This window comes from Pleurodeles waltl, chromosome 8 (genome assembly GCF_031143425.1).
Source record: "Pleurodeles waltl isolate 20211129_DDA chromosome 8, aPleWal1.hap1.20221129, whole genome shotgun sequence".
NCBI lineage: Eukaryota > Metazoa > Chordata > Amphibia > Caudata > Salamandridae > Pleurodeles > Pleurodeles waltl.
In genome coordinates this window covers 708,283,242-708,296,415 of record NC_090447.1, presented here as the reverse complement: position 1 = coordinate 708,296,415, position 13,174 = coordinate 708,283,242, and the positions used below count along the sequence as shown (strand labels likewise).

The 13,174-nt window shown below is 40.0% G+C and overlaps 1 protein-coding gene across 1 annotated transcript in view; it reads left to right on the top strand.

Moving 5' to 3' along the window:
* IMPG2 (interphotoreceptor matrix proteoglycan 2) overlaps nt 1-13,174 on the top strand; it is a 658,631-nt gene that overhangs the window by 529,361 nt on the left and 116,096 nt on the right. Inside the window, exon 18 of the mRNA XM_069203500.1 lies at nt 8,348-8,536. Within this exon, the coding sequence (XP_069059601.1) occupies nt 8,348-8,536 (189 nt within the window). The remainder of the gene's footprint in view (nt 1-8,347; nt 8,537-13,174) is intronic.

The following is a 13,174-nucleotide window of genomic DNA, read 5'->3' as shown; positions in this document are numbered from 1 at the left end:
ACGTTCCTCCGCCTTAGCGGAGGAGCTGCCGCTGACTCCTGAGTAAACATATTGCATAAAAAGCATTAAGCAAGTCAATCACTCAGACCCTCAGTGCCCCTTCTAGTTGCCTATACAGTAAAAGTTGCATTCATAGAAATGAACCACTCAAGTAAGGCTCAAAAGGCAAAGTCTTTCACCAATTAGGCAAAAGAGGGCAAAGGCCAACCCATTGCACAGCATGATCAATGACCCAGACTACAGATGTCAATCACTAATTATTCCAGAGTTATGATTCCCAATTTACCAATTTTCAATTACATTTCTTTCTAATGTACTCATTATGCTATTTAAAATTACATTCTGCCTTCCTGTACCCGTCTCACTTTCAGCTAAGAAAGATTCTTGATAGATTCACATAACCTTGAAAACTTTACTTCTATTATTCAGTTCCTTCTAACTATGCCTGGTTTTGCCACACAAACAGATTAGCCTTAGATATGCGACTCTAGTCTGACTTCTGATATCTCCAGTTAGGTTCCTTGAGACTTTCTTTCTGATCCTGTTTTCTTTGATTGAAGTCATATGTTTAGTTAATGTGAATGCCTCTTCAAGGGCTACACTTTAGGAAGAAATAGGTGATATTGTCTAGCATGATGTCTCAGCACCTCCAGTGCTGTAAGAAAATACTTTATCATCTTGCATTGGGAGCCACACAAAGAGGCCCCCATCTGCTGGTCGACCTTTTTGATGTTTTTGATGTGATCTTTTAGGCACAGATGTTTGTCTAGACACAATTATGGTTAGATTGATGTTGACAACTGATTTTTCTTTGAGAGAAGCTTGTATCAGGAATGGATGTTGGAGTTGGGGAATGCGATGAGGAAAAGCACGGTTTTATTTGTTTGAGTTTCAGTGGTGGGCAGACATCTAGAACTGAATCGTGATGAGGACTTTAGGAAGAACCTCAATATTATTTGTCGATAGGAATTCAAAGTATAGTTGTATGCCACGCACATTGAAGTGATAGTTGATGTTTGCATGCCTTGGAATGTAGGTGAGTGCTTTCATGTAGATGTTGAATAGAGTGGGTGAAATTATTGAGCCTTCAGGGTGTGATGAGGCAGAGGAAGTTGTCAGTTTTTGTTTGCTGACTGGAGTTTTCCAGGAATGATGGGAACCACTTGATGACTAAGCCATTTAGGTGTATTCTTTCTCTAAGTATTGTGAGAAAGGAGTCATGGTTCGCTGTGTTGAAGGCCACTAACAGATCTAGGAGAACAAGGAGGCAAGATCTGCCTTCGTCTAAAGGGTGGGGAGCAACATCAGTTATCTTTAGCGTTGCAGTGTCTTCGAAGTATTTATTGCACTCTGAAGCTGATCTGAAGGTCATCCAGCAGCTCATTTGTTTTCAGAAGAGGTTGAGGTATGATTATGCACAGCTTTCTAATACCTTGGCCAGGAAGAGTAGATTAGTTAGGGGACAGTAATGGTTTAAATCTTCTGCGTCTGCTCTCTCTTTTGTATTTATTTAGCAGTCATGTGACTTGTCCTTATTTTAGGGTGTCTGAGATGGTTCTTTGTGCAAAGAATGAATTTACGATGTTCTTCATTCAGACCATTAGCAATGACCCCCTAATTTCTTTCAGAACAGATAATGGTGTGGGTTCTCAGATGTTTGATGAAGATCTGCTTTTGATGATGATGTTACAAAAATGTAAATGTGGGTGATTTCCTCGACCGTGGACCAACATGTCTCTGATTTCTGAATGAAACCTACGTTTGTGATTTTGTTCACTTGTGTGCGAGGGAATGCTCAATCTTTTTAATCTTTTCTCGAAGAAGTTTAAGAACTCCTCACGTTTTTTTTCTGGCAAGTTAGTAATTGTCATTAGGCTTAGCCATGTGGCATTCTTAACAATTGCAAAAGGTTTCTTTGGTTTGTTTTTAGCTTGGTTGATTCCCCTCTTTTTAAACAAGGATTTTGCTCCTAGGGTGTGTTTTTGTACTTTATTCTTACTGATCATAGTATGGACAGGTTCTTTGATGAAAACTTTCTCCACCATCATTATTTAGTGCTTCAAAGGGTCTTTCTTTATTTCTTTCTTGACTTCCTTTGAGAACCACATCACATTTTTTCATTTTTGCCTTTTCAAAATTTTAGGAGCAAGCACATCTGTTATCGTAATCAAGATATCAGCATACAGGTTAGTGAGGTCACTTGTGTTTAGTAATTGGATCAGTGTACTGGTAGAATGTAGCCTATCATCAATTTACCTGCTTTAGCAATCAGATATTCCAGCATCTCTCGTTTTGAGTGAGTCAGTGATGTACAGAACTGCATGACATTGTTGTTGTCTAGGTATCTGGATAAGAAAGGCATTATAGGGTCACACCAATGGAGATCAAAGTCTTCAAAAAGATGCTATTGACTGACTTGACCTCACTTTTTATGAAGAATTTATTTTGCTATTCTCCAAAAGCAATCTTGTCTCCTGGGAAGTAGTCGATAAAGCTTGATTAACTCAGTCAGTTTTAACTTTGTTGACAGTCATTAAAATCATGGTAATGCTCTTTTGTGAGATTTCTAATGGAGGCTTTGTAGATGGCTGCCACTCATCCACTTACTTTGTTAGCTCTTTCTGGGCAGAGGATGGTATAACCTTTAAGGACAAATAAGGCTAGGGCAGGTTGTCCTAGTTTGGTTAGCCAGGATTCTGTTAGGAATGCTATGTCTAGGATGTGCGCTGTAATTAGATAATCAACCTCTATGTTATGTTCACCTTTGAGGTGCAGCTATGTAGGAAGGATATTAACAATGATTGTAGTGGGAGTGATTTGAGACAGGTGTAAGATTTTATTTCTAAGAGATTACTGTAGTGTATTCCTTTTACATTGAAAACTGTGTTTTTCTCTTTGGTTCAGAAGATAGGGATGGGTACAACTCCTTATTTAGCCGTATCCAACATTTCTTTGTTATAATCACTTAGAAGATCATCAGTGTCACATCTGGAAGTGGAGAAGCTGCACTCCTTCCAGGTGGCTCTTTTTTACACTGAGGTTGTACCTTGCTGCTGTTGTGGTTGAAGACCCTCAGTTGCATGGATGTGCGTTTGATTCTACACAGTCTCATCATAGCACTAAGCTTAGACAGGGCTTCCCTGACATCAGTTGCAAGTGATTGTTTTTAATACTGTGGGGTTGTCAATTTTGGATTCAGTGTTGCTTGTAATATTGGTGGATTGTTCATTTTTCTGGATTTGGAGGAACTGGATGTGAGGATATGGGTGTTTTGTCATATGAACTGGATTTGCAGTGGTGACAGGGTAACTAAGAGTAGGTATGTAACTGTGATGTGTGTTATCGATATTTTGGGGTTAGGATACCCAGACATTTTGAGTAAGGAGGTTGTGTGTTGCTTCTGGTGTAATGGGGAGTATTGGTTCCAGGTGGATTCCCTGCCATGAGATTTTCCTTGATGTTTAGCGTCATTTGTAAATGTGAGTTAAAAGTTTTCAGGTTTCCCCTGGGCTTGGATCATAATTTTTCCATTGCTGTAAGTTGAGATGAGCTTTCAAATGTGTAGATGCTGATGTGTTTAGTTTTCTTACAAATGAGATTTTTGTGATTTCACTATCTATAGTGCATGCATGAAGATTCTCAAACAAGCTGAGTTTTGGGTGAAGAACAGATGTCAGCTTTCACATAGCATTTTTATTGCACTGATATTGGTCAGAGATGAGTGCTTCAGGGTTCTGCATGAGTGATCTTTGATTGAAGTTTTTATGCCACTTTTCAAGCGATTTGGGAGGTAGCGTATTTTAAATGGGATTTCTCCTTTACTCTTGAGTTTATCATGCAGGGCATGGCCACCTTCGTATTGATTATTTTGCCCTGAGGCCTGAGGTAGGCTCTGCCGCTATGAAGTAAATGGAGAAGCTGAGACTTGGGCATAATTTAGAGTGTCAATAAGATCACAAGTGGTTCTGTCTGAATTGTTTCAGACACATTCACAAATTTTGTATAGACTGCAATAGTTCTTCCTCCATGTTAATTTACATTCAATACAATAAAGACCATCAAGCTCCATGTTCCATTAAAAATGTGTTGTCTAATTGATTTAAATAATATTAGTTACTTTGTATATTTACAAATCTTTGACAGAAAAAACAGGATGTGTTGGTGCAATAGCGTCAAATGGAATGTTCGTGTTGTGCAGAAAAAGTGCAGAGATTCAACAAGAAGATACTTTCTTAAACAGAACTTTACTGTTTTATTTTTTATTTTAAAGAGACTTGGCTATAATCCACTTGTCTGCACCCTAAAAGAAGGACAGATCACTGACATTCCCTTTCTTCGAACTGGGTACTTCTAGTCCACATACTCTGTTTAAAGCGTCAAGGTTTCGACCCCTTGATCAACGTGTATGACTTGTATTTAAATTAGATAGCTAATATTGAACATAGACTTTACCTCACTCCTTTTAGATTATGCCCTGTGCACTTTTCAGTAGCTTTCCCTCAGCATGAATCATGGTTTCTGTTTCCATCTTTGCCCTGCTGCCCCTGTGACAATATATCATTCAGTCCATTGGATATTTTATGTTATTTTGAAAATTCTTTAGTACCTCAGGGCACAATTCTTGATCCCAATATAGCATGCCGAAAACTTTAGGTCTTATAAGTCTGGGCTGAGATTTCTTCAGTTCTTAGAAACCTATCCAATTTGCTGCGCAGGTATCAGTTTCATCCGGTGGACTGTAAGAATTTAAAAAAAGTATGCTACATAGAGGTAAACATTGTTGTGCTGTGATTATGACCATTTCAGTAAATGTTTTAAAAAAACTGTTTTATCTTATTGTATATCTTAAATGATGATTTGTACTATCATGCCGCTAGCCGAATAAATAATTTTGACGGACTGACAGTTTTCACTCTCCCTTGCCGCTGTGAAACACTCATAGTAAGGGACGGTGAGAATGTTTAAGTGTCCCTCACACCATAGGAGGCAATTCCGGTGGTGTGGGAGTAAATAGTGAAGATGCTTTTGGGCCTCATTTGAAAAACAAAATCCTGTTTTGGAATTTTGTGTTTGGAAAATACAAAAACAAGTTAAAAGTTTGACTGGCGGCTGACAAGTTTCACTGAGCTGTCCATCAAAAGTTTAACACATTGACAGGAACAGGCATGATGGTGCTTTCTGCCAAAAGATGTCCTCTGGGTCAGCAAACAATGCGAAAAATCAGAGCTCCCAATTTCTGCTTAGATAATAAAAGCTATAGGAAGTGGGTTGCGATTTGACCTACATGCATTTTAACTGGCCTCTCCCAGTGGTCCACATTTTAGGATTGTATCTCACTTACCAACAACAAGTTCTCCTGATCAGGGATTGTACATGACTCAAGCTGCCCCTCTCTTAGTCCATGTGGAGGATTTAAATTAGGTGGCATGCTGATGTTGGCTTTGTCATGGGTGCCGTTATAGGAACAAGCAGATTTCTTGTTTTTAGTTCTATGTGGTGCTGCAGATGGACTTTAGTATCCTGTATGCATTCAAAAACCTAAGTGTCTCTTGAATCCAGATGATATTGCAAAAAGTTAGTCTCACAATGGCAGATTCAGGATCTCTCTACTCCTTCTGTGCGTAAGGTACAGCGGGGTTTCTTTTGGTTCTGCTTTTGTTATGTTGTAGCACTATTTTCTCTACATTTAAGTCTGTGGATAGGCCATGTTACTTCTATTCCAGTAGTAAAAAGAGAAGTGGGTCTGCCTTAGTCATCTTTTGATTTTAAGTCAGTGGCTAAGTTCCCAATAAGAAATGTATACTACAAAATGGCAAATTGCTTTGTGCTGAGTAGGCTCTCACATTAAATTAAATTATGTTTGTTTCAGGGTGGCAGATGTGCCCTTCATCCTACTTAACGTCTCAGTAAAACTGAGACTTTTTTGGGTGATCCCAAAAACTCAGAACATCCAGCATGTCTTGCTGTCAGTTCACCTCCTCTGTGCTATGGTGTGGCTAAATCTGCTGAAGCTGATGATGCCTCATGATGGCAGTAGCTTTTGTGGTGGCCTGTCTAAGACAGTTTTGTTACTCTTCAACTTCTGTGAAGGTTTGAAGAGAGCCCTCAGTGAGCCCCATGTCTACTATTTCTGGCCTGCAAGTGGGTGACAGGAGTGTTGGCAGTGGGTTGCATTGTGCCCACTCTGGAACTGTTAGGCCCTGTGATTGCTCCATCTTCGTGATGACAGCAAGTACAATCCCAAGCTTTTTGGGTGCTCAGTTTCTCAGCATTCTGCCACTCAGTGAGTTGTCTGAGTCCTCATAAATCTTTGTTTTCGCACACAGATAAGCCTCAGGTGAACTGATTGAGCATTTCATGGAGGAACCTGGTAGATGCAAAGTTATGAATGGAGACCCACAGGTTGCATTTTAAAAACTGTAGTCAAGTTTCCTTGTTCTTTATTCAACTCAATGGGTTACCTACTATAGGTTGTGTGCTAGATTAATCTGTTTATGACCATCCTGCCCTTTGTAGGGTTTGTGGCCAAGCAGGAGGCCATTGCAGAAAAGCTTATTTAGTTTGCACAATTATATGTTTAGGGGTGCACACTTAGTTTTAGAAAGAGGATAAGGACTCTACAGTTGAGAGCAATCATTCGGTAGTTTGCACATTGGCTATGTTTACGTATTCCACTTGGTTTTAGCCCAAGTTTCTTCATGCCTTGAAACAACATATGGAATGTATGTGCTTTGCAAAAAAATACCAAATAACATAACAACACTCAATTCCCAAATAACTCTGTGACACACATATGCACTCAGTAAATCATTGACTCATTAATTCAGATGAGTAACTGCTGTGGGACATTGCACCTGGGCCCCAGAATGCAGCATTCATCACATATAACTACACCATGAGCATGTGAGTTTAGGTTGTAGACCTGGTCCTAGGAAGGTGCATTTCTGATTCACTATGTACTCCCTGTTTTGGTGCCAGTGTTGCAGGATTCACTAGGGTGCATCATCACCTGTCAGCCATCTCTGGATTCCAACATGCTGAGGAACATTAGACTACTGCTCCAGACTACTCCTAGGCCCATTGCTTTTCACTTCCTGAGTGGCCTTATTCATCTCAACTTACCTGCTTCCTTCTGCTCATATGTGCACTTAGCTGCATTCTGTCCCTAGATCTTAGACTCCCTTTCTCAGCATCCCTGGCTTCTGTGTAACATTGTATGAGAACTCTTGGCTATTGAAGTTATTACCTGTATCACCTCTTGTCTGGGTGGGCTTGGTACACTTCGCACTTCCATCTACACATGTGGGAACGTAGGTGTGAGAGAAGGTGATCATCTTTGTACTAGATTTCTCCATCTCTAGATCTCTTACAACTATGGATATTATGTTAGTGTCTTCTGGTTTAGTGACCTTCACCACTGTACTTGGTGATATTTGCCAAACCTCCCTTTTTGCTTACATCTACACATGTGCACCTTAATTTCAGAGAAATACTGACCATGGTCTTGACCATGGTCTTGGACGTCCTATTTCCTGACACATTCTGTTGCAGGCCATTTGCAACAGTGATCTAAGGTAGACCAGGAAGCAGGGATCAATAATAGGCCCTCTTCTTGCCAGTCAGCCATGATACCATCACCTTCTTTTTCACCTTCTTTTTCTTCTGTCTGTGCCCTTGCAGACTGTTATAGACCAGGGTCTAATGCTTTCAGTCTCTAAATGACTGCCTGTTACAGGACTGACATCTGTGCTCAGGGTGCACAGATCATCATGGGGAATCTATTTTCATCTTCCCCTAGCATCTCTGTATTCAGAGACCCAACTATAGACTAGAGACCTCTATTATTACTTCTGCACATGCTTCAGAAACTCCAACAAGCTCTTCAAGGTGCATCTCTGTTTCTCATCTTCATCCTTACTTTCTAGGCCTTATCTATACTCTACATGCCGAAACGTTTTCACAAAATGTCTCCAGCAGACAAGGTAAACTGTGCTTACCTTTGTGGGCATGACCATGAAGGCAAATTCACACTCTGACTACTAACACAAATCTTCACCGAAGAGCAGCAGATAAATCAGTTCATCAGTCCAAAGTTTTTTTTTTTCAAAATACTTAGTTCACCTTTTGGGAAAAACAAGCATAATCATGGTTCAGAAAGCTGACAGAGAAATAGACCAATTCTAATTCTGCAATTTAAAATTACAACAATGAAAAGCTTATTGGGTGACCTCGTGTGGGGGCGGGGCTGTTGTATTTTAAACAATCTGGCATATGAAGAAGTGTTTACTTGTGGAACCTAACTTTTCGCCTTTTCCTTCCTCTTTGTTTCCCTGGGTTATAATTTCAGATGCCGTGTAGGTGAAAACTGGTGGTACAGAGGAGCACATTGTGAAGAGTATGTATCGGAGCCTCTTGTTGTAGGGATTGCAATTGCTTCAGTGCTTGGCTTCCTTCTTGTAGCTTCAGGAGTTATCTTCTTTCTGGCAAGGACTCTTAGAGGACATAACGCAAAGAGTGACAAAGAGGAATCTTCAGGGTGAGTACTGTCTCATGGCAGAACTTGGGATGGTTCTCCAAGCTTTCTGTGACATCTCCTCACTCTTTTTGAATTCCAGGTTTAAACTGTATGCAGCACACCAGTTACAATGGTTTCTGTGCTGCTATTTGTCTCAAGAAGGCATGAGTCCCAGTACATGCTTAAAAGCTTAGTGTACAATGTGGTTGTAAGAATTTCAGTCTGTTATGCTGTGGATAATGATTGTGTGTAAAAAAAAAGTTGAATTTGGGAGGAGCTAAATCTCACTGTATGTTTTAGAGGTATCACTAACTTCCATCCATAAAGAAATAATTCCATATGATGTACTATTGTATTTTTAAAATCACCCTATCAAGTATTTATGTCTGACTAACGTGAATTATGTGTTTTGTAAATGCATAATACATGTACCTTAGCAATTTATGGATAACTGATTTCACTAGAAATCTCTTATTCTGAATAGTGGCCACTCATAACTTCCAATAACACATTGTAACTGCTCTACTAATCCTCAAAATCCATCTGACTGATTGACCCCTTTTATACCACTTTCTCTTGACACACTAGAATAAATCACTTCTACTGCAAACATATTATGCTCTATGTTTTATCCCGACCCTCCCAATATTTAAAAAACTGGACACACTTTGGTACATACTAACTAGGAATGACACTTCCGTAATAGGCACAGTATTGGAACTGCCGCACTGAGTATTGTGCAGTATGCTTACGTGAAACTTGATAAAGATGAGGCACGCCTTGTAATGCTTCTGGACCTTTCAGCATCTTTCAACACTTGATCACAAAACCCTCATGAATATCTTTCTGAGATATTTGGCTTAAGCAGTTGTAGTGCTTTCCTCTTATTTAGTTTCTAAGCACTAACATAACACAACAGAAATGCACTTGTGAGGTCAAAGAAGACTTTTATTGTTGTTAATTCTTCCCCAACCCCATTTTTTATGAATGACGAATTAGTAGCTTTCAAGTCCGTGTTAATCAAACAAAATATATCAGTTTGCAATATACACAGCAGGTTATATTTATAAGATATTGAATGCAAAGCAAAACAAATACTTCACCGTGTGGGAACTATTCACAGCTTCATCTTTCTAAGGTCTGCAAGCTGATGACCCCTGTCAGCCGCGAGAAAGAGAGATTCATCTACCCACACGGGATTGCTGGCAGCCTGCGCCAAGCTCCAGCACGAGGTCCGGCAGATTCGAATCTGACTCTCTGCAGCCTGTTACATTCGTTACAAAGGTGTGCCCCCTCCTCTCAGACCTGGGAAACTGAGCAAGCCTTTTGGAGACTGGCCAGGTCTCCAAGACTACTCCTGTTCCCAAGCTCAAGCAGAGAGAACAACACCCATGTACTCTCTCTTATCATGTCTAGTCTACTGTGAGAAAAACATCTTGGTTCTCTGGTGCAAAAACACAGCTTGGAAAAATACAGCTTGGATTCTCAACTGCAATGTCTAACTCCACGTTAAAGGCAATGGGCAGCTAACCTAAATATCAAATGCAATGTCATGTTAAAGGACAATAGGCAGCTAACCTAAATTTCAAATGCAATGTCTAGTGTCATGTCAAAGCCAATAGGCAGCTGAGCTGAATTCAAAATGCAATGTATAATATCATGTCAAAGCCCATAGGCAGCTGAGCTGAATATAAAATGCAATGTATAATATCATGTCAAAGCCAATAGGCAGCTGAGCTGAATACAAAATGCAATGTATAAGATCATGTCAAAGCCAATAGGCAGCGGAGCTGAATACAAAGTGTAACATATGATATCATGTCAAAGCCAATAGGCAGAATATCTAATAGCATGTCAAAGTCAATAGGCAGCTAAACTGAATACATCATGTCAAAGCCAATAGGAATGCAATGTCAAAGCCAATAGGCGGCTAGACTGGATACAGCATGTCAAAGCCAATAGGCAGAATACAGAATGTAATGGCTAATGCAATGTCAAAGCCCATAGGCGGCTCAACTGAATACAGAAAGTAATGGCTAATGCCATGTCAAAGCCAATAGGCAGAATACAGAATGTAATGACTAATGCAATGTCAAAGCCCATAGGCGGCTAAACTGAATACAGAAAGTAATGGCTAATGCCATGTCAAAGCCCATAGGCGGCTCAACTGAACAAAACATACCATGTGCTACTGGTGAACATTGAGCAACTAATATGCGCAGTGGTGAAACACAAAGTCATTGGTCAAAACAAAACTTATCAAATGGCAGTACATTCCGCCCTTTGACCAATGAATTTTTGTTTCACATATCTCTTGTTTCAAACAAAAACAAAAAAAACATCAGATCAAAGCAATCCCTGTAAAGCAATAGAAGTGGATTAACACATTGATCTCATAACCTTTCACATCAGCTACATCTACACAGAAAAGACTGGGCAATTTTTATACTCTGAATGAGTCTCTAATTCAACAGTGTTAGCAATTTGATGTGGCATGAGTTCTACTCATGTAAAGATGCACGGTCCATCTGAAAGGTATACTGGAAGGTAAGCAAAAGTCAGAGTTCCATACGAGAAGGGAAAAAAAAACAAAAAAACAAAAAAAAAAACACAGCTTAGTTCCAGTGGAAGAATGCAATCAAACAAGTTGAACTTGAACTGAAGGCGCAGTTTGCGCAAAATGGATCCATGGTGCTGGCACTTTACTCAGCCAGGTTCAGGTTGGGGATTCGGTCCCTTCCCCGACCCCACACGCACACACCGGAAGGGGGACCACACAGCACACTCAGGGACAGTGGCGAAACGTGGTAGGATCTGCAAAAGAAACAAGTATGACTTTTCTTGCAAATAACATTTTTCATTTAAAGTGCACCCTTCCTCTTTCTTTCCCTGTTTTATAATCAGCAGGACGTTTTTGGGGCCCTTTGTTATATTCTCTGCAGGTTCTGGAGGATCACTTGGGGCTTCAGCCCACACATCAGCACTGATGTTTTTATCTGCTGCACCACAGCTTCCCTTTTCTTGCACTGTCAGAAGGGCTGGGGCAGACTCATTCTTTACCAAACCTCCATTCACTGCACTTTTGTCAATTTGGGCCATTCTGTCTCCAATTTGTATGAATGAATCAGATTCTTTACTAGGTATCAGCATAATTTCGATTTTTCCTTGGTAATTTGCAGCAATCACTTTCCCTAAAACCTGATCAATTTGCCATTTCTGATCTGGTAACTTTCCTCTCCCCAACTGCTCTGTGACTGCTTGCATGACAGATTGCTTTTGTGCGTGCTGCACAGTTTTTATCAAAACTAGGGGAATGTGCATCTCTCTCATCTCTGCCCACCTGTAAGTGGCCTTTTCTCTCAGCTGTTCACATTTCTGGGGCACCCACTTAGCCATCCCCACTAAGGCAGAATTCTGGGTGAACACTTCTCTCTCTGAATTTTTCTCATTAACATCTGCAAGGTAATTGAACCAGTTAGGTACAAGCCATGTGGCTAAAACATTATCAAAGAACCAAAAATCAGCATAAAAATGACACATCTCACGTAGCTCTTGCTTTAAAATCTGACACACATTATACAACGCTGTTCCTTCTACTGTGCCAGAAAGCAACATTTCAGTCAATGAATCATTAGTAAAACAAACATGCTTTTTATCTTCAGTGGACACGAATTCAAATGGTGCACTCAACTTCATTGATAACTCTTTTACCTGTGGTACTCTAGCCCTGTCTTGCAAGTACCAGATCCATTGTATGATCCTAGCTAGGGGCACTATTTTCTTCCCTTGTTCTTGAATTACATGTACATCAGTTTTTCCTTCTTGCACTGCGCAGAAACCTAAAGTCTGCATTATTTCATTTGCCAAATCACACGCGCGCAGCTGCATATTATTTTTCACAGTGACCATGTACAAAAGTGTTAGGATTTCTCTCAAATGAGGGCTATTCTTTTTCCAAAAATCAAACAAGCTAATGAAACTCGGGGTGTCTTGCTCTAAAATTCTTCGTTTTACTTGTGCATTTTGCAACGGTAACTCGTAAATCACATTCTGGTCTCTCTCGTCCGTGTTATCAGTTAAGGAATGCATTTTGTCTGCCAAAAACCCTGGCTCACAGGAAAACTCAGTGCAGCTCGGAGCTGTCTTAACCCCCTCATTACTGGAATGGGACAAGAAAGATTCTTCAAAAACAGCCCTTTTATAACTTTCAGTCTTATTTTGAATTATTGTATCCTGGCTAATTTGCTCACGTAAATTCCTATTTTCATGTTCCAACTTCCTACATTTCTCCTGCATTTCTCTGTAAGCAGATAAAGGTATCCAGACCTTTCTGTCATCATTACTTCCAAAACACACGTTTTCTACATATGTACAACCATTATCAGGCATTTTAGCTACACATGCATTTTCTTCTGTAATTCCCCAAACAGAAAACAATTCACAGTTTTTCTTAGCACCATCAGGCAGTTTATCAACACATGCATTCTCAGACATGGTCTGCGGTGCTACTGTGATTCTCCAAACAAAACAATTTCTGTAATTCTCCAAACAACAAAAAAACAATTACACTTTTAAAGTGTGCACTTAGAAATCTACTAACTCGTCAAACCCCTTCTTAATCACCTCTTAATGACCAACCCCACTTCTGGTACCAATTGT